This window comes from Phyllobates terribilis, unplaced genomic scaffold (genome assembly GCF_046119375.1).
Source record: "Phyllobates terribilis strain yellow unplaced genomic scaffold, ASM4611937v1 Scaffold_2__4_contigs__length_985480577, whole genome shotgun sequence".
Lineage (NCBI taxonomy): Eukaryota > Metazoa > Chordata > Amphibia > Anura > Dendrobatidae > Phyllobates > Phyllobates terribilis.
In genome coordinates, this window is record NW_027362762.1 from 389,605,488 (window position 1) to 389,627,522 (window position 22,035).

General features: G+C 41.2%; 1 protein-coding gene across 1 annotated transcript in view; it reads left to right on the forward strand.

Annotated features, from left to right (window-relative positions):
- Window positions 1-2,642: 2,642 nt before the first annotated feature.
- Window positions 2,643-22,035, forward strand: part of RASA3 (RAS p21 protein activator 3) — a 230,725-nt gene continuing 211,332 nt past the window's right edge. The window contains exon 1 of the mRNA XM_073664847.1: window positions 2,643-2,893. Coding sequence (XP_073520948.1) covers window positions 2,839-2,893 — 55 coding nt within the window. The 5' untranslated portion in view covers window positions 2,643-2,838. The remainder of the gene's footprint in view (window positions 2,894-22,035) is intronic.

Sequence of the window (22,035 nt, forward strand, 5' to 3'; positions counted from 1 at the left end):
GCAACACAAGTTATTTACAGAGATACTTATGCCCACATGCTGAATACATTGGGCAACTTAAAAAAAAGTACCGGACAACCCCTTTAACACTTTACACCCAGCTGTATTTAACGAGAATATGAATTTTGTCCCGTTTTTGTGATCGCTAGTCTGCTGTGTTTGATACATCTTTATACACGTGTTATTTTTTGGTATGGGTGGCAGACCTGTTCCTCCTTTTGATATGTTCATGTGCCGTTATCTTTCTACATCTCATCTATATACTCCTGATACTTTTGATGCTTCTACAATGACTTTGAAAACAACATATGGGGGTCTTCCACTTTGTTTGTGTAGTATATACATGAAATACATGCATTTTATGATATGATTTTTGGTGTATTCATGTATGTGCGCCTCTTCGTGCACTGGGTGGCCTGGTATTATATCGCTCATATTTTTATCTATTTACTTATTGTTACCATTATTATACATTTTCCTTATTCATTTTCAACCAGGTTCAGTCTGTTGCACAATAGTGCACATGCATGTATACCATCATTTTTCAATATTTGGGTGGTGCAGTGACGGACAATGATTTCCATCATTTTTGTGCCGCCCTTCTCCTCTGGTGTTGTTCATAAACTTTATGTTGTTGAAATACAATTCTTGTTTTATTATGCATATTGGGTAATACCTCCGGTCCCTTTTAAGGTAAATGATATCTTGTGCCGTCTTTCCCAGACCTGCACGCATGCGCGCCGCGTTCCTTGCTATCTCGGCTGACTCTCTGTGTCTCTATGTGGCTGGTGACGTCGGATCACGTGGCGCCCATGTGACTCTCACATCGCCATCACATGTTGCGGCAATGCCTGTGTCGCGTCCGGTCCGTGGTGCCACACTATTGGCCTGGGTCCCCTTCTTAAACGCCCACATACTCACCTTGCCATGCCCCTTGTCAAAGGCTGGTCTGAAACGCGCGTCGGGGTTGGAACGCAGGTATTCTGGAGCCCCTGCACATGCTGGTGTCCATATAAGTTATTTAGCATTCCAGTACTGATTTCACTGTATTGTGCATTCATCCAATATGTATATGTACCTTGGACATCTCCCTTACTTGGATAAGTGCAGGGTTATTATATCATGTATCATTATGACCATTGATTGAATATGATACACCTACCATATATGGCCTGCTCCTTCCCTGCGCGCCTTTCACATGAATTTTCCTCACATGTGTGTATCCTCGTTTCCCCCTGTCCTGTATATATTTGTTTAATAACTTTTGGTACTTTTTTTATTATTCTGGACTACTGATTGTTGTTTTTTCGCTTTTCGACATTATCTCCATGACGATTTGTCCCTCATTGTCCCATTATATAGCAGAATGAAGTATATGTTCTAATTTAGTTTACTGTTGCACACTGATGCTTATCATGCTATTTTCCATGAGTTATTTGTATAGAGTAGGTAATATGTATGCCACTACTGAAGGCGGTATAATTTATGGCAACATTCAATTGGGTTATGCAAACTTTACATAAAAAAATACAGCTGCAAATGGCATAAAATAACAAAATAAATAATACTTACCTGCTTTGGAGGTAAAAATGGGCTCCCCTACCTCCTGGGCCCCTGCAGCACAGGTTGCACCAACGATATGTCTGGCCCTGACTCGCATCGCCATTCACCACATCCTATACATTTCTTTCTACAGCTCATGGAGTGCTCCGCTGAGATGGGAATCACCGTGTATATGAGGTAGCCAGAGGTTTTCGGGATTAGGGATACACCCTGGTGCACTGTTTCCTTGAAGGGGTTGTTTCATGCTTGTTCTTCAGGAGAACGCTGCTCCTCCACCTTAAGGCTTCCTGCTTGCCAGGGGGCAGTGCGCTTCTGAAGTTTGACCGTCCAGGCAGGTGGCAGCTGCGCCACGACAATTTCTCCAAAGCACTGGACTCTAGCGACACAAACTGTAAGGATCCCGCTGTCTGACCAGCTTCAGAGCAGCGCTTACAAGCCCTACAGCAAACAGCCTGCAAACCTGTGCTCCTTTCCTAGGAAAATGCAGAGGTGGCCGGTAACCTAGGCAATAAGCAGTAAACTATACGATTAAAAGTCCTCCCTTCTTAAGTAAGAAGAGTGCAAAGATTCCTGTTGGTTACAAACACTTTGCAATTTTAACCTTTTACAAACCTGAGACAACTCCTTCAATTCACATTGACTTCTATGGAAGTTACTGACACAATGCAGCCAGCTCAGTGGTTCCATAGTCCTGGCCACTGTATACTGTAGATATTAGCCATTCTCATCTCGGCTAGGAAAGGAACATCCCTTTAATTCTGTGCAGTGGCTATTTCTGACCCGGTGTCCGCCTGATAGCCATCATGTTGGTCTTCTGTGGTCTGGGTGGAGAGCAGGACACTAGTCATGTCGTGCATTGCTTTCCATTGGCATCTACAGCACTAAACAGTGCAGAGCGCAAAGCAGGCGAGGAGCGGCGCCCGACTGTGCAGCACTTCTCATACTATAACGTTACCCATTGTGGAACATAAAGCCACGCCACGCCCCTCCCTCAGCGTCTTAACCAATGGTGAGTATGGACCATACTCCTGACAACGCCCCCTCATTATTTCCGTTTCAACCCTCAGCCAATCAGCGATGAGGAGGTCGTGTGCGCTCCGCCCCCTCCAGACTCGGCGTCCTGGGTTGGAGGATGTCACCTCCGGACGCTTCGCGCTTTGCTCAGCGCTGTGTGAGGAGGAGACCGGGCTCCAGAGCGGCAGTGGCCGGAACGGCAGCACAGTGACCGGGGCAGCTCCGCAGTGAGCAGCGAGCCGTGCTACAGCGCCGAGCACTATGGCGGTGGAGGAGGAAGGGATCCGTGTCTTTCAGAGCGTCAGGATCAAGATAGGTGAGCGGCTGCTCGGGGTTACTGTGCTGTGCCCCGTCCAGGGCAGTGCTGCCAGCCGGGTGTGGGCAGTAAGTTATCAGTGGGAGCACTGGGCGCACCTGGACCCTACAGCAACACTTTGCCCTACTCCTCAGCATTGTGTGCTGCCTGCCAGGCTGCCTCATCCCTCCTGGGCACAGGTGATTAGCGCAGGATGATTGGTGGCTTCCTGCCTTTGTGCAGAGGATGGCAGTGTGGCATCAGTGTGCAGGGTATCAGATTGGCAGCAATGTGCAGAGGATGGCAGACTGGCAGTAATGTGCAGGGCATCAGACTGGCAGCAATGTGTAGAGGATGGCACTGTGGCATCAGACTGGCAGCAGTGCTCACCCGGCCTATGACCTCATAGACTTGGATGATGTCATTTGTTACCACCCTGACAATGTGGCATTGCCAGGACATGAGGAAGAAGCTGGGTCTCATGCCCATGCCTGTGTGATCTGCCTGCTGACGAGACCTCTCCCTGGACAGCAAAGGTTTCTAGTGCAACAAAGCTCTCATTCTTCTGTCCCAGTGGAAAATGTTTGTAAAGCAAGGAAGGTCCCCAGTGACTGGAATACCAAGTCATGGCAGCGCCTTGTCTGCCAGCCTCAGCTTGTACTTGTAGCATGGGCACATTGTACCAGCCCAGACTGGGCACTGCTCCTGACTTTCAAGTGGTCACTTTGAGGAAGTGGTTACATGGAGGAATCATTCTGCTGTAAGACGGGCTGTAATTCCTCCCTCCATGTGTATCTAGCTGTCTGTCTGTCTATTAAGCTACATATATATTTATTACATACATACATACATACATACATACATACATACATACATACATACATACATACAGTCAGTGTGTGTGTTATACTCCTACTAGTCTGTACATCCGGCAGCATAACTAGATTTTTAAGCACTGCAGAGATTACCAGTACTTATGTCCTATTATTTTATAGCCCCCTTTCTAAGAATTAACCTTTTTTCTTTTTGGCCTATGTTTCATATTTATAACCATCCTTGGTAAAAGTTTTTTTTCCTTTCACAAAAGTCTAAAAATACTGATCTATGAGCCAAAATGCTGAGTTGTTCAAAGAGGGGCTCCAGAGGTTCATGTCCCAAGAGATGACAGTACTATAAATGTCAACTGACTTCGGCTGGGGGATGAGGGGGTCTGGTACAAATCTCCATGGAGCCGGTGATAGACTGACAATTTGGGAGGCCCTCAGATAGAGAAGGTTCCTCACTTAACTGTTCTGAGATGTGTGTGGCGAGATGACTAGCTATGAAAAGCAAACATGACATTGCGATACTCTGCCGGGAAATGTCTATGCTATATGTTTCTGTATGTGGCCTCCTAGTGATTGTGGTGTGAACTGCAGCCTGTCACGGATTTTGCTCACATGTCGCAATATTGTATTGAATGTGTTTCATAAGAATTGGAGCCCTTTATAAAATATGAAAGGACCCAAAATCTTTCTTGATGGTACCCAAACCACTGTCTGTCCACTGCTGATAGGAGATGCAGTATCTTTGCCTCAGGGTTGATGGGGAAGTTTTATCCTTTGTTTGTAGTATGTATAGTATTCTCTTATCTATCTAATTATATATATATTTTTTGTGTTTTTTTGATTTTTTTTTCACATTATGAGAATTATCATTATCAAGTCGTCTTGGGTTTTTAATCTACTCCAATCAATGAAAATATTGATTATTATTTTTGTTACAGTATGTGCTTTATAATAATGTGCTTTGAAATTAGTAAATATTTTTTAACGTAAACATTTTTTTTCCGGTTAGAGGTTTTCCCATGTAGAAGGAAACCAGCAGTTTGGTTGTGGTTTTCTATCGAGTGTCAAATCCGCTGAGAATTTTTTTTTCACTTAAAGGTGGAGTCCTGCTCAAGCTAACCACAAAGTGTTGATATTTTTTCTATTCAGGCTTTGCCTGCATCGTATTTGAGTACAGTTGCAAAAGTGTTAACTGCATAAATAAGAATCTAAATGTATTTATTTTTGGTGATTAGAAAGGATTTTTTTAAAAGTGAAAAGCTTGCCTATAGAGACCAGCCTGGTTGCAGCTTTCATTTAAAAAAAGAAAGCTGGCATCTCATTGGTTATCATAGAGAATGTGCTTCCATTTTCAATATTTGCAATGGTTTTGTTAACTCTATTTTTTTTAAAGGGGTATTCCCATCTCCAAGATCATATCCCAATAGTAGAGGTAATATTAGGAAATACCTTCTTCTGTTTTGCTATCTCGCTTACCCCATTGGAGTAGCTTAGGTATCCATGGTTATGACCACTAACAACTAGCTGTCACTATATGAGTGTCTGTAACCATGGATACCTAATCTACTGCAATGTCTGCTCATGGGTTAAAAGCTATATCTAATCAGAAGAACTAGACTACATTTATAATTGGAGGTATTTACAATTATTATTACACCTACTACATATTGGGATAGGAACTTGGAGATGGAAATTCCCCTTTAAAGCAGATGTGTCACCAGATTTCACATTGAAAACTGTAAACATTATTAAATATATCTCCGACCTGATGGGAATGGTGTACTTACTTTGAAAATTTGTGTCAGAATCTGATCTTGATATTTAGATTACTGAACATACTTGGACTCGTGGGCTCTTTGTCTGCAGCCATCTTGACTGACAGCTGCAGCTTGTACTGAGCAGTGTGAGATCTAAGCTACAGCACGGAGGAGGGCCACTGAGGAGCTCTCAGTCTGACAACGTGGATGAACGTAAAAGTTTAGAAAGGATTATACAGCCATTCTGACATGGACTTTCAAAGTAAATACATCAATCTCATCAGGTCTAAGATACAGTCATCTGAAAAAGTTTGGGCACCCCTATTAATCTTAAGCTTTATGTTTTATAAAAATTGGTGTTTTTGCAACAGCTATTTCAGTTTGATATATGTAATAACTGTTGGACACAGTAATGTTTCTGCCTTGAAATGAGGTTTATTGTACTAACAGAAAATGTGCAATCTGCATTCAAACAAAATTTGACAGGTGCATAAGTATGGGCACCTCACCAGAAAAGTGACATTAATATTTAGTAGATCCTCCTTTTGCAAAAATAACAGCCTCTAGTCGCTTCCTGTAGCTTTTATTGAGTTCCTGGATCCTGGATGAAGGTATTTTTGACCATTCCTCTTTACAAAACAATTCCAGTTCAGTTAAGTTTGATGGTTGCCGAGCATGTACAGCCCTCTTCAAATGATCCCACAGATGTTCAATGATATTCAGGTCTGGGGACTGGGATGGCCATTCCAGAACATTGTAATTGTTCCTCTGCATGAATGCCTGAGTAGATTTGGAGCGGTGTTTTGGATCATTGTCTTGCTGAAAGATCCATCCCCTGCGTAACTTCAACTTTGCCACTGATTCTTGAACATTATTGTCAAGAATCTGCTGATACTGAGTGGAATCCATGCGTCCCTCAACTTTAACAAGATTCCGGGTGCCGGCATTGGCCACACAGCCCCAAAGCATGATGGAACCTCCACCAAATTTTACTGTGGGTAGCAAGTGTTTTTCTTGGAATGCTGTGTTTCTTTGCCGCCATGCATAACGCCTTTTTGTATGACCAAACAACTCAAGCTTGGTTTCATCAGTCCACAGGACCTTCTTCCAAAAAGAAATTGGCTTCTCCAAATGTGCTTTTGCATACCTCAGCCGACTCTGATTGTGGCGTGCTTGCAGAAACAGCTTCTTTCGCATCACTCTCCCATACAGCTTCTCCTTGTGCAAAGTGCGTTGTATAGTTGACCGATGCACAGTGACACCATCTGCAGCAAGTTGATGCTGCAGCTCTCTGGAGGTGGTCTGAGGATTGTCCTTGACTGATCTCACCATTCTTCTTCTCTGCCTTTCTGATGTTTTTCTTGGCCTGCCACTTCTGGCCTTAACAAGAACTGTCCCTGTGTTCTTCCATTTCCTTACTATGTTCCTCACATGGAAACTGACAGGTTAAATCTCTGAGACAGCTTTTTGTATCCTTCCCCTGAACAACTATGTTGAATAATCTTTGTTTTCAGATCATTTGACAGTTGTTTTGAGGAGCCCATGATGCCACTCTTCAGAGGAGATTCAAACAGGAGAACAACTTGCAAGTGGCCACTTTAAGTAGCTTTTCTCATGATTGCATACACCTGGCTATGAAGTTCAAAGCTCAATGAGGTTACAAAACCCAAAAAAGTGCTTTAGTATGTCAGTAAAAAGTAGGTAGGAGTATTTAAAACAAGAAAATGATAAGGGTGCCCATACTTATGCACCTGTCAAATTTTGTTTGAATGCAGATTGCACATTTTCTGTTAGTACAATAAATCTCATTTCAAGGCAGAAACATTACTGTGTCCAACAGTTATTACATATATCAAACTGAAATAGCTGTTGCAAAAAAACAATTTTTATAAAACATTAAGCTTAAGATTAATAGGGATGCCCAAACTTTTTCATATGACTGTATCTATTGATTATTGTTTGTGTAGTGAACTTTGCTGACAGATCTGATTTAAATGGCTGCACAAACGGTAGCTGCCAAGGAAAGGTTGTTTTGCTGCCAAATATTCTCTTTAACACCCCATTAATATTAATATTCAGCTGCCGAATCTAAAAGCATCTCCTACCCTGACTGACCTGGCCCATCCATTCATTACATGTCTGTCCATAGAATGCAGGGAATCCATTAAAAACTATTTATTTTTTTTTGCTTACAGTAGGAAAATGTTTGGCTAGACGCAGCTTCCCCAACGATAATAGCTGATGTCACAGTTCTGGTTTCCCTAACTGCTGGTAATCCGCCGGCTTCCATTTCACTATGAGACAACCCTCATAGTAGCAATATGACAGTCCCTGCCTGCGCTGTGAAGTGTCTGTCATACAGCCTGTTCACACTCTGATAATCATGTCTAATCTGCCTGGCACATGCAGTCAGTTGGTACAATTACAAGCTCTCAGTAATCTGTACAGTATGTGAACATGATCTTGGATCTTATTCTGAAAAGGATGTGAAAGCTAGAAAGGAAATTGCTTTATCTAACTAATATAAAGTGGGGTGTTACATAAGTCTAAAGACACAGCACTGTAATCCAAGTAAATTTATCAATTGTAAATGCAGAACTGAAATAGCAGTACAATGTATTAACCGCGCTGGTGCCTGGTGTTCCCCATTTTAAGGACGCAGAAGACGTGAAGTAGTGTATAAGTAGGGGCCATGAATAAAGGGCAAGTTCTGATGTGATAAATACCATGTTGTCATTAATCTGCGCTTATTAGGTTGTGTTTTCTGGCCTTGTAGATATGACCGCGAGAATGTTGCTGTATGCAGACCTCATTCCCTCCCCCACACACCCACCAACATGAGGGAAGCCATCACTGAACCCAGTAGACTCCAGTGTAAGTCAATAGGGGTCATATGGCATTGAAAGTAGTCATTGTGCCATGTATCTAGCAATGCATCCATTCAACACATCCATAGAGATGCTACTGCAGGAGCCCGCACCCCAACCATTTCTCCCAAACTTCAAACATCTTCAAGATTTACAGTGATCTAAGTACAATTCAATAGAGCCGTGATGGGGTTCAGGTAATGCAGACTGTAGGACTTTAAAAAATATAACACCAGGAATAATGTATGCAACAAATGTCACAGAATAAAAAATGATTGTAAGAAAAAGCTTTAGGCTGTGTGCCCACGTAGCATTTTTCAAGCGTATATGCTGCGGAATTTCCGCAGCGTAAACGCTTGAAAAACGCATGTATATCCGCACCCCATGGTCCCCAATGGGATTCCGCAAGTTCTATGCACATGCTGCGGATTTTTCCGCAGCGTTTATGCCGCGTTCAAAAATCCGCAGCATGTCATTTAATTTTGTGTTTCCGCAAGCGGAATTGCCTTTGTCCAATGCATAAAAAACGCAAGGCAATTCCGCATGTGGAAAACGCGTGATAAACGCGCGAAAAATGCGCGATAAACGCGTGCGGAATTCCGCATGCGTTTTTCCGGGAGAGGACTTGCATTTATGCAGCAGAAATTTTCTGCTTCATAAATGCAACGTGGGCACATAGCCTAAAGGAAACATGTCACGTGAAAAAAACAAAACACTATTGACCTGCAGATATTGGGTTAATCTGCAGGTTAACAGTGTTCTGTATTGACCCTTGCCATCTCCTGCCTGAAAAAAACGCACATTTCTCTGTATGTGTTGCACAAACACACGGTCTGTGAAAAAACATGGACATGTGAATACCATCGTAGATTATAACGGGTGCTATATCCCTGAAATTTTTTTTTTATCTAACACATATAGTGACGACCAAAAGTTTTGCATTTTTTTTAAAAAAAAGTGTGATTACTTCTGTGTGGTTGTTGTGATGCCATTTCCCTCATGATGAATTGAAAGTGCATGAAGTTGTCATCATGGAAGACCTTAATTTTAACCAGAATGCTTTTGAACATAGGTATGGTCATTGAATTAAAGAAAACTGACTGCCAAACGTTTTGCATATACTATTTGTTGATCACAACATAGAGAGTAATCCATTGTTTACAATGCTATAACTTAGTATTTTGGAGAATAAACTCTTGCTTTAATTACTGCACCACACTGACGGGGCATTGAAGTCACTAGGGTATTCAAGGCATCTTGAGGGATTTTGCTCCATTCCATTTGCAAATCTGTAAACAATTCATCTTTATCGCTATGGGTACAGGCGCCAACTCGTCGCCCTAACTCATCCCAAAGGTGCTCTATAGGGTGTAAATCAGGTGATTGGCTTGGCTATTGCAACAGGCGAACATTTTTCTTTGCTAACCAATTTTTTACTAAATTGAATGTATGCTTAGGATCATTGTGTTGCTGGAATATACATCCCCTGCCTACTTTGGTTTTAGCATGTGGCAGCATTACATTCTCCAGTATATCCTTGTATATGGTAGCATTCATATTTCCATCAATTCTATGCAGAGGGCCAAGGGCAGATGCGGAAAAGCAGCTCCAAACCATGACATTGCCACCACCATGTTTCACTGTAGGTGTTTGGTACCTTACATCATTATTTTTTTCCAATTGGTCGGTATATATAGTGCTTGCCATCACTACCAAACAGATTGAACTTGGATTCATCCGACCACAACACCTTAGACCAATCTGTCTCTTTCCATTGGCAAACTCAAGTCGGACCTTCTGGTTCTTTGCAGAGATGAAAGGTTTCTTGACTGGAACTTGTGCATTCAACCCTACTGCTCTTAGCCGTCGCACCACAGTTTGGTGACTCACTTTGACCCCATATTCTTCTTTTATTTCGTGTGAAATCTGTACAGCACTTTTATGGACATCAGATACGGACTTTTTCTTATAATGTGATCAACTCTGGAGGAAGTTTTCTGTGGTCGTCCACTTCTAGGTTTGTCAGCTGTTCCATAACCTTCTTTCTCTTTCTTTAATATATAAGACACTTGACTCTGAGAACAGTTGTATTCCATAGCTGCCTCTTTTTGGCTTTTGCCTGACTTCTCTCAAAATAATAAGCTTCCTGACATCTGATGATAAATTTGGCTTTGTCTTTGCCATGTTTTAACATAAAAACACACACAAAAAAATAAAATAATAATTTTAGGCAAAATTTGACTACCCATGACGAAATATGCAATACATTTGGCCCAGCAAATGTTGAAAACTAACATATAAAGGGATAAAACAAGGTCAAACACAATTTTCGTCCTTATATCTGACAACCATTTGCTTGTGGTTTACTAAAAAAAAAAAAAAAAAAAAAAAGGCAAAACTTTTGGTCACCACCGTACGTGCAACACTTCTGAATGAGGCTTTATGTACAAGAAAATTCACGGACATCTGACTTAGGCCTTAATTTGAGTTGTGTACGAAACACTTGTTCCAAATTGTACATAAATCACATTTAGATATTTGTGATGATGCAGTGTCTTCATTGCCTAAGCTGCGAGCTGGTAACCTCTAAATGTATGTTCACACAGGTCAGAGAATCTGCACTGCCTTTTTTGGAAATTAACCTAGAGTGAAATTTATATTGAATCCACAGCAAAAAAAAAAAAGTGACAGTCTGAATTCTGCAGGAGATTTATTCCTTTGCAAATTAAAGCCCATGTTGACGTGCCCTAAAATAGAAGGTTTCTCTTATATTGATGATCATTTTTAATGAAGTTTGGATCATTGCTAAGCACAGCCTTTTGTCACTTATCTAGTGACTGCCTTCCGGCCATGGATTCCTACAGGCTGGAACAGTTGCTGTCACAGCTGCCGCTCTACAAAGAGTCTCTGTAGAACTGCAGTCATGAGAGTGTTTTGGTTCAAAATGGAAAGGGCCATAGTCCCCCAAGAATCGAAAGAAAATAACTAATTGAAAATCAAAATAGCCAAATATAATTTTTTTTATAAAGGGGATTACAGATGGCTAGAGGATCACAGCTGCTTTCTTCCAGAAAACATGTTGGCCCTTTCCATGAGTTGTGTCCAGTTGTAATACAGTTTCTGAAAATAGTCAACTGCTTTTCTAATCTTGTACAACTCTTAAAAAATTCCAAACTACGTAGACAAGGTAGAAATACCCTGCTTTTCTTCCCATTATTTAGGGGTCATGTGCTATTAATGTGTGTTGAAGAGTTTTCTTTTGCAATCCCATAAAGGATGAAAGCATCTGTACAAAATATGTGAATGTAACTTTAGACTTTTTTCTATTTGCTACATGAAAAATATCATGATATAGGTCAAACTTGGAGGTATACTTTGCCAGCAAATTCCCAAGAGGATGCGCTTTTGGCATATGTTGGGTCAGTTGGATCCCTTTGGCATACGTTGGGTCAGTTGGATCCCTTTGGCATACGTTGGATCCCTTTGGCATACATTGGATCCCTTTGGCATACGTTGGGTCAGTTGGATCCCTTTGGCATACGTTGGGTCAGTTGGATCCCTTTGGCATACGTTGGGTCAGTTGGATCCCTTTGGCATACGTTGCAGTCAGAATGTGAACACTGCCTAGCCTTAAAGGGGTTTTCCCACGAACAAAAGTTCATTTTAAAAATTGTCTGTGTCTGACCGTGTACAGAACATACCACAACTCCTGGGCAGGGGAGGAAGCAAAAGACAATACAGATATTACAGCATGGGGATCGCAGAGGATTCATTTTGTGAGGTAAAATATTGTATAAAAACAGGCAGTGAAATGTTTTACCTCACAAAATGAATCCTCTGTGATCCCCGGCTGTAATATCTGCATTGTCTTTTGCTTCCTCCCCTGCCCAGGAGATGTGGTATGTTCTGTACATGGTCAGACACAGACAATTATTAAAATTAACTTTTGTTTGTGGGAAAAACCCCTTTAAGGGTATGTACACACAATGTCTTTTTCAGTTGGGTTGGGAACTTGCTGTTCATATGTTCAGGTTTTTTTTTTAGCTTTTTTTTTAAGCTCTTTAGGTTTCAAAAGTCAAGAAGTGTCTAAAATAAGTGATTTGTCCTATCGTCTGTCCGCTTCCGCTTGGAAGCTGCACACTAGTTTCTATTTACTGAAAAAAAAAAAAAAAAGCGGTCTCAAAAACTACCAAAAAGATGCCAGTAAAGACGCTGGCAATTTCCTGAATCGTCTTCTCCTACGTCTGCTGGCGTTTCAAAGGTGCCGTGCCCACGTGCCCGAACTCTTTTCATTTTTCATGGCCTAATGTGGCCCCTGTATTTTTCCTAAGCTAGCTTTGAAGGAAGCCGGTTTTTCTTTTATCCATTGTTTACCACATAACAGATGTGTTGTGTATGCTTTGTGGTATGTTCCACCCACTTTAAAGTGTTTTTTTTTCTTGTGCACGAGTATGGGTGGAGTATATTCAGAAATTGCAAGGTTTGCAAAGAAGTCTTACTATTTCACCTGAACCAAACCCACTTCAGAGCAGTCTGGCCTGACTACTTACTGTTGAGCTTGGCATGATATTAAGTCTATAGTTAAAGTTAACTTGTTTTTTTTGGGTGATTGCTTCTGTTGGTATTTGTCCGAACCACATTCTCCACCTGCCTCGTGATGAAGTTGTGGGCTTTGATGATGAGCTTTGTTTATACAAGTGGATGAGAAACTACCAACTAGCACATATCTCACAAGGAAATGTGGTGATGTGTCTGATGTATAAGGCCTCATCCACGTGGCACAGCACGACATTGATCCAGCACCAGATTACGGAGGGAGAAATTACTTCATGAAACAGTGTTCAATCTAACATGTTATGATTCATACTTAAGTTTAATGTACAGAGGTACATTATGGTCCCCTAAAATTTTTTTTTGAGGCCAAAGATGAGTTGCGAAAAGCCATTAAACAATTGGGTAAAAAAGGCCACATAAAGGTTCCTCAGCTGATCGCAATGATTTGCGACAGGATCAGCCAAAGATACATTAGATCTTGATATGCAGGCCTCTCACGAGATGATGTCAGGCGAAAGAGGGGGTGGGTAGTGTGAATTCATATGCCCATTCATTTTGTTCTCCCGAGAGATTACAGCAGTCGAGCTGAATGACCCCCTAAACACAGAGATTTTTGGTTGAATTCTTTTCTGTTTTTTTTTTTTTTTTTAAGGATCTTTTACCAAACAGAAGAATAATAACTTGCAGATTCATCAAATAGAATAAATCCAGCAACATACTGTAAAGTGTCTCTGTCCATAGTTGCCTAGAAACTCTGAATAGGACAGGTTTTGTGCTAGAAACTCTGACTATCAGATCCCAGGGAAGCTTTGACCTTTCCACTTTAACCCCAGTATAGGGATGCGGACTTACACAGTAGCCCTTGGTTGAGTCCTCAGAGAAGAAATATGCTGGCCAGTGGAGCTGGCTTACATGAGTGGTTAGGGTTGTCCTATAAGAGTCCAAGGGCCTCCAAGAAAGGCTCTACTGAGGAACTGTGGAGAGTTCTTGAGCATCAGTAGGGAAAAGGCCCAATCCCGGGGCTTCCCCTGTAGCAGCAAAATGAGTCCCACATGCTGGCTCTTAGTATCAGACAATTGTGGGTGGAGTCTGAAATACAGTCGACAACTTTCCCTAAAAAGGTGAAAAAAAGAAAACCGTTCAGTCACTAGAAAACTAGTCTGGTAAAGTCATGTTACAGTCAGAAGTAGTTGGCGGATCTACAGTGGCTTGGTCTTCAGCAGTTTCACGATATTGAATCCACAGTGCAAGATTCTAAACCAACTGGGTCTGGCCCTACATTTTTATCAGCTACATTTTTAGAGGTGATCCATCATTTTTGGGCCAGTTATCACTAGGACTACTGGACTCGTGACCCCGCCTAGAACTACTGAAAGGAGTCATTTTGACTCCTTGCTTGTTTTCGTTTATTTTTAGAGTTTCATTTGTGGTTATTTATTAATAATTATATTTTTTGTAATGTATTATTATTGTGAGATCCAACAGTAATGCTTTTGATTATTTTTTTTCTGCTTTTCTTATTTTTCTACAGAAAATAACAATAATTATAATAGACGTTTTTCAAACATTTTTTTTTATTCAAGTGCACACATATAAACAACAACTGAAGAACAAAAAGCAGAGAAAATGTAGGTGGAGGAGCATAAAAATGAAAATATGGCGCAGAATTCACCTTCTAAACATTTGGTGTTTCGCATTTTAGGCATTGCCTTTGATTTATGGCAGTACATTGCCCACACAAAGACTTACCACAAGTCTTACAATTTCTGACAGATCTATTTTTCTTGCACTTTTCTTTGATCTGGCAAAATTTTGTTTGAACCATCACTTCTGAGCATGTAGAAACTTGGGACGTGGAACCCTTTTCCCTATCTGTGACATAAGGACCACTCAACTCTCTCACAAGCGTTTGCAAAAATGCCTTGCGTGACATTTTTTGGTGGGTAATCTCCTTGAATATTATCCATGCATTTATACCCGCAAAGTCTAAGGCATTTTCAAATGCATGAACAGGCCATCTCCTTGTGCATGTTCGTGTGGTATATTTTCGTGCCATCTGATCCACTACATCTACTCCATATTTTGTTTCATTGTAAAACTTTACCATTTCTGGAGTTTTTTTAGCGGAATCAGACGCAACAACAACATCTGGATGGACGGAACTCAAAATGACAACATTTTTGTTGGGCTTTCCTTGATATACTGTAAGTGTAAAATTGTCTTCATTTCTAAACACTTTAGTGTTGTACAATTCCTCTTTCATGGATTTTATTTCTTTAGGCACTTCTCGCCTTATCTTGTTCAGTGTTCCCACGATGGTTGTTCCTTTGCTTTTTAGCTGTTTAGCTAATTTTACTGAAGTAAAATAATTATCGGTTGTAACATTGCGACCTTTTTTCAAAAACGGGTCCAATAACTTCATTACCACATGGTCAGCTAAACGGTCCTCAGCACAGCGTGTGTCATCTTTGCCTAGATAAGGGAAGCCATTTGCCAGATATTTGCTCCTCTTATCAACAGCTAGCCAATATTTGTGGCCATATTTATCTGGTTTGGAAGGCATGTACTGCGTGAATGGACACCTAGTTTTGCTTGGGAAAAGTTGCTCATCCACCGTTATGTATGGGCCAGGTTTGTAACACGCAATACAATTTTCAATAAACCTGTCCCACACAGTAGAAAATAGAGCAAACTTGTCCGTTTGCAGTCTCTCCGATCGAGTAGATTTCTCATCAAATCTGAGAAACCTCATAATTTCAACAAAGCGGTCCCTAGACATTGTCGCTTTGCAAAACGGTATTCCCCAGTCATTACACCAAATACTGCTAATCGAGTGACTGTTCGTGCCAGATATTCCACGAGCCTAGAATATCGCAATGAATGCATCTAGCTCCTCATCAGATAGAGTAAACTGTAAATTATTGTTCCTGCATGCTTCTGCAAGCGTACAGTTCTTTATATGTGTCAATATATATGAATCAAAAAATAAACGCCATGCACTCAAAGGACTATCGATAATGATATTTCTTCTGGCGTATCCTGTAGGGCCAGGTGCTTCTCGAAGAATATTTTGGCTGTCACGCCTACCAGGCAAGTGTTCTCCAATTTCAACAGGTTTCCATTGAATACCATCCGCTGAAACTAGTATTCCTTCAGATTCGCCTTCTCTGGTGTTTGTTGTTGCATTACCTTCGCCGCCATCGTTATCTGTTGTTCTTTCATTTCTGGGACGTTTTGCTGATTTTTTCTGTCCACGACCAGGAGGATGGTCACGAGGCAACATAACTGCATGAGCCCGATCCCCAGTTGATGTGTTTGGAATATCTGTAAAAAAGTTGATGAATATTTAGAATTTTTGTTTTGTAAGGGTCCGTGCACACTGGCTGGATTAGCGGCGGAATATCCGACCGGATATTCTCACCACAATCCGGCCCGTACCTGCCCGCTCAGGTACAGAGCGGAGTTTCATACCTGAAGCTCCGCTCCGAACCCCGGGCTGGAGCCGCTGTCTGGGACGGAGCCGTGCTCACGCGTAAGCAAGCGCTGCTCTGTCCCTGACAGCGGCTCCAGCCCGGGGTTCGGAGCGGAGCTTCAGGCATGAGCGGGCAGGTACGGCCTGTATTGCGGCAAGAATATCCAGATGGCTATTCAGCCAGAATTCTGCTAGTGTGCACAGGCCCTAACTCAGTGTGTGGAAGAACAAATAAATACACATAACTACTTACCTTCTGGATTTGTTCCTTCTGAGTCTTCAGATTCACTTGATATGTTCTGAGGAATGAAATCTTCATCACTGTCAGAATCAAATACATGTTCCTGCAATTCGGATTCCGATTCATCCTCCGGTATGGATTGCAAAGTAGCCAGAATATCCTGAGGCTTTATCAAACGTCTTCTCTCCATATTCCTCACAAATTCCATAATTCTATATAGTTCCCTGCTGAAAAATAGAAATGAAATGAAAACTAAAAGAAATAATAACTGTTCTGCCACCTTCAAAAGTAGGTGGGCTGAATCAGTTGACAGACAGCTAAACTATTTCATAACAATTCATACCTGTATGAGTCTTCAGAGCTCGTATGTCTGCGTCTGTTCTCTTTGTCTCTTCAGCTGAACTGAAAGTAAAGTTACTATCCAGAATACTGTCTCCTGCTAGGACCTTAGAAAAACACCACCCTTCATTAGCATAAGATAAGAGCCTAGAGTAAACAAGCTATTTTGTTCAGCATTACACAGTAATACAAGCAGGTAAAACACAAGGAAAATGTGAAAAGTTGACATGTAAATTGAACTACATCTATATGAACATCAGGGTAAATAAGACAGAGTGAAAAAATTATGCACGAAACTTTATAGCAACATTTAGTGACAAAAGGACCTCAAAATATAGTAGGGAGTCAAAATGACTCCCTTCAGTAGTTCTTGGTAAATTTTGAAAAAAACGCGCAAATTTTTCACCAAAATTATTTATTCTCACAAAATCTTTTTTCACATCATATTTGAGGAAAAGTCACCGAGTTTCAAGCCGGAATTCTGAAAAATGTAGTCACAGAAGAGAAATAAAAAACGAAAGGAGTCAAAATGACTCCATCAGTAGTTCTAGTGTTAAACTGTAAAGTGGCTCTGTCCATTGTTGCCTGGCAGTTCTAAATAGGGCATCCACAGACAGTCTTTGGGCTAGGTACTCCGTCTATCAGGCCCCAGTGGAGCACTGGCCTTCTCCTCTTAACTTTTGTACAAGGATGTGGACTTGGGACCTTGGATTGAACCTTGGATTGAGTATTTGGTGTAGTTGCTGGCAGATGGAGATGGCTGGCCAGAATGGTGAGGTAGCACGATCAGAAGCAGACTGTATGGATGGTGACAGCCTGATTAAGAAGCACTTATAACTAGCAGTGAGAGTCTGAGAAACTTAAATAGACAGAAGGCTCGCCCAGGGCTCAAGGCACGGAAAAAATACTAACTGCCTGGAATTAACCCTCCAAACTTTCAGAGTGTGCTGTAACACAAGTCCCAGGAGTAAAACAGGGCTACCATGTAGTCATCTTACATCAGAGGAGGAAACAGATAGATACTGGCATGAATGTGAATGAGACAAATACAGTCTCTGAACAGGTTACCTATAACTGCTTCTTCCAGGTCCTGGTTACTCAGGTCAGTATTTTATTGGTGAAATCTGTTACACAGCCACACAATTATAAATGTTGCACAGATTTAACAATTCAGTTGAATCTCAAAGTGGTTTCAATGAACATCAGTTCAAAAACTTATTTGAAACAGGAGTAGAGCACAATTTGTTGTAATTTGCTGTTTCTCACACTAGCTGATCTCACCTGCAGGCTCTGACTATCATCTGCTTTAAGCACCCAATTAGTTTGGAGACACAAGTGATCTACAGGCTCCGCTGCCCTGGGGCACATGGTGCACAAACCATTATGCAGCACGGTGGCTCAGTGGTTAGCACTGTTGCTTTGCAGCGCTGGAGTCCTGGGTTCAAATCCCACCAAGGACAAGGTTTCCTCCCACACTCCAAAGACATACTGATAGGGAATGTAGATTGTGAGCCCCGATGGGGACAGTGCCGATAATGTCTGAATTGTAAAGCGCTGTGGAATATGTTGGCGCTATAGAAATAAAAAGATTATTATTATTATGCTGCCTCTGTCCTCTCACCAGTGCCATACTAATTCCACCACCTTCGGCTAACTCACCCATGCTTTACTCCCATCTGTTCTGCTCTTGGCTGGACACACAAGAAGAAATGTGCCTTTCACTGGTCTCCACCTAGTTCTTGAGCTTCATTGCTCTCCCCTTTGAAAACAAGTTTCTCTATTGTAGTGCCCTCTAGCACAGACTACAGGCTACATCATGATTTATGTTATAAAGAGAAGTTATAAGGGTTCATGCAGGATCTCTGTCCAATCACGGACTGGCCGTGGTTTTCTAACCGGAGCATGACAGCTTCATATATTTCAATGCAGTCCGTGCCTAGTGGTTCATGATTGGACCGAGCTCCATGGACGTCTTCATGAGCTCTTAGTCTTGTCTGTTGTCCAAGTTGGCAGTGCAAGGTTTTATTTAAGGTTTTGTTTTTTGTTCCACTTGGATACAACATGTAAAATATAATGTCTGTGCATTGTTGGGCTGAAGTGCATACACGTCGTCTTCTTATCTTCATGCATCCTTGTAATGAGTAGCATGTTGCTGAGTAATAGCCCTGTCTAGTGTTAAACTGTCTAGTGATAAGATCTTCTGTAATAACCTAGGAAAATATTGTTGTGACGCACTTGGCTTATTATTTTCACAACACAGTCAAGTGCATGCAATTAAATAATTGTCTTTATTGTGCTGGATTCCCAAGAACCTCGATGTCTGATTTCCTTGGAATTTCTCATATATTAACGTATCATTTGATACTCGTGTTTTCATTTGATGGCCCAGGAACTCTCTTTATTGCTGTAAATGCAAAGAGCTGTATTTAGCTGCTTTTGTGGGTACTTCTTGCTTTGGAGGCACCTACACTAAATGATAAATTTTTTTTAGCTAAAGAGGGTCTCTGGGTTGGAAACATATATACATATATATATATATATATATATATATATATATATATATATATATATATATATATATATATATATATATATATATATATATATATATATATATATATATATATATATATATATATATATATATATATATTATGACTTAGTACAGTATCTACTGAAGCCATGTATGTCTCTAATTTTATATGAAATTGTACATAAGGAATCAGATGGAACATGCCCCAGAGACAGATGGAGCCGGTCAGGGCCTGTACAGCTGTGAATGAGTGGGGCCATTTAAACTCTGACCTGCTAGCCCTCATACATCCTTCCTTCATCGTTATGGGGTATGTCGACATAGGACGTGATTAACAGTGCAAAAAAATCGTTTGCGGTTTTGCTGCAAAATCCACATGCATTACTTGCAGTTTTTGCCACCTATTTTTCTGTGGATTCAGTACACATTTTCACACTGATCAAAGGAAGGGGGAAATTCCACTGTGAAAATTTACAACATAAATACTGCAGATTTAAAAATACTCATCAAGTGTCAATTTCCAAAAGATTTCTTTAGGCGTGTGCCCACTATGCGTTTTTTAAGCATTTCCACAGCGGCAGTTCCGCTGCAGAAACGCTTAAAAAAACCCTTGGTAGAAGGTCTGCAATGTTCCCCAATGATAATCCGCATGTGCTGTGCACATGCTGCGGAAAATCATTGCGGAAAAATCCGCAGCACTACCAATTATTTTGCGTTTGCGTGGCGTTTTCGCCGCCATTGACTTGCATTGAATCGCTTAATATCCGCATGACTACATGTGCACATGCGGATATTAAGCGATTCAATGTGCAATGTGCGGATGGTACCCGGGTCTGGAGAAGAGGAGACTCTCCTCCAGACCCGGGTACCATAGTACCTGTAAAAAAAAAAAAAAGAATTAAAATTTAAAAATATACATTATACTCACCTTCTGATGGCCCCCGGTGTCCATAGCGATACGTCCTGGCTTCCCAGCAGCTCGCGATGGTCTAAAAGGACCTTCCATGACGTCATTTAGCCATGTGACGGGTCAAGCGACCGCTGACGTCAGCGCTCGTGTTACCCCTTCCCATGACTAAATGACATCATGGCAGGTCCTTTTACACAACCGCGAGACATCGGGAAGACTGGACACATCAGATAAGGAGACATTTTTATTTATTTATTTTTTTAACTAACTTGGTCACACTATATAAAATCCATCATGCCGGTTGCATGGATTTATATAGTGTGACCAAGTTGTCAAGCACTTTCCAAGTGATGCTAAAATTGCTTGGAAAGCGCTTGACAACCCACATGCGAAGTCGCATGATCAGAACGCTTCACTTACGCTTGTCCCTGGCAGGAAAAACGCATGTAAAACCGCATGTGTTTTTTCTGCCAGGGAAATGGAGAAACGCTCAGGAAAAATCCGGAGCATTTCTGCATCGTGGGCGCCTTACAGTTTTTTCCCACAATGCTTGAATGAATTTCGTTGCAACTATAATATGCTGCTTTCTCACATGAAGAGTCTGGATCTCTGCCTGAACATAGCCAAAGTATTGTTTTTTTTTCCTGAATTGTCATGGCAAACATCAGGACCACACAATCATGATCTCAGGGTGCCGATGTTCACACTAGGCGTTTTTTCAGTGGTTTTTTTTCTGCAGCAAATCCTGATATCTTGGCATGAAAGAAGCTGCATCAAAAATGCAGGTTTTGGTGCGTTTTTTGGAGCATTTTTCAGGATCCCAAAGTTCAGCTTTGCTTCCACCACAGAAACATGAACATAGGTCACCAATGCAAGACATATGTGAAACCTTATTAACCAGAATTACAATTGTAACAGTGGGGAGAGGTGAATTGTTCAGGAATAGTTTACCTAAGACACTGGCAGTGAATTGAGTTTGTAGGACACTGTTTATTTTCACACTATGGTCTGCCATTGAGTTGCTCAGGGATTGTTCAATTTCACACCTTAGTGGGCCACAGGTATTGTTCAATCTCACACCTAGCTCAGCCAATGTTTACATTTTACACATCACTAATTTAAGTAAACTATCCTAATCCAAACTGCAATTTCAGATGACCAAGACAAGATGGTAAAATCACAAAAATAAATGAGTTTCACATACTGCTGTACTTGCTTTTTTTACACTAAAAACGGGTTGTATCTCATAATGTTTTCTATGCGCTCTTGTTAAAGGTGAAGGTGCTGTACTAGCAGTTTGAGTATATGTAGTCAGACAGTGCGTATATAATCTGTGTACTGCCTTTAATTACGACCTCACTGGCTACATTAGTGGCTCAGAAATGGGATGTGCAGCAGTAAATTATGACATTGGAGACCTTCTTGCCACAAGCCATACTTTACTCAGCCTACCAGTAACCCCAACCCCTTACGGACAGCCTATACAACAATCACATCATTTTACAGGGTGCCGCAGACAACGCTTAACTTCCTCTTTAAAGATTTTTCAGGAAGCTTCACATGGGGTCCTTACTTGAGTCATGTTATTTTTCTGAGAAAGAAAGAATGAAGACAGGAAATGGCAAGAAAATCCCTGTTTGAGAAGTTGGAGACCGAGCAAGAA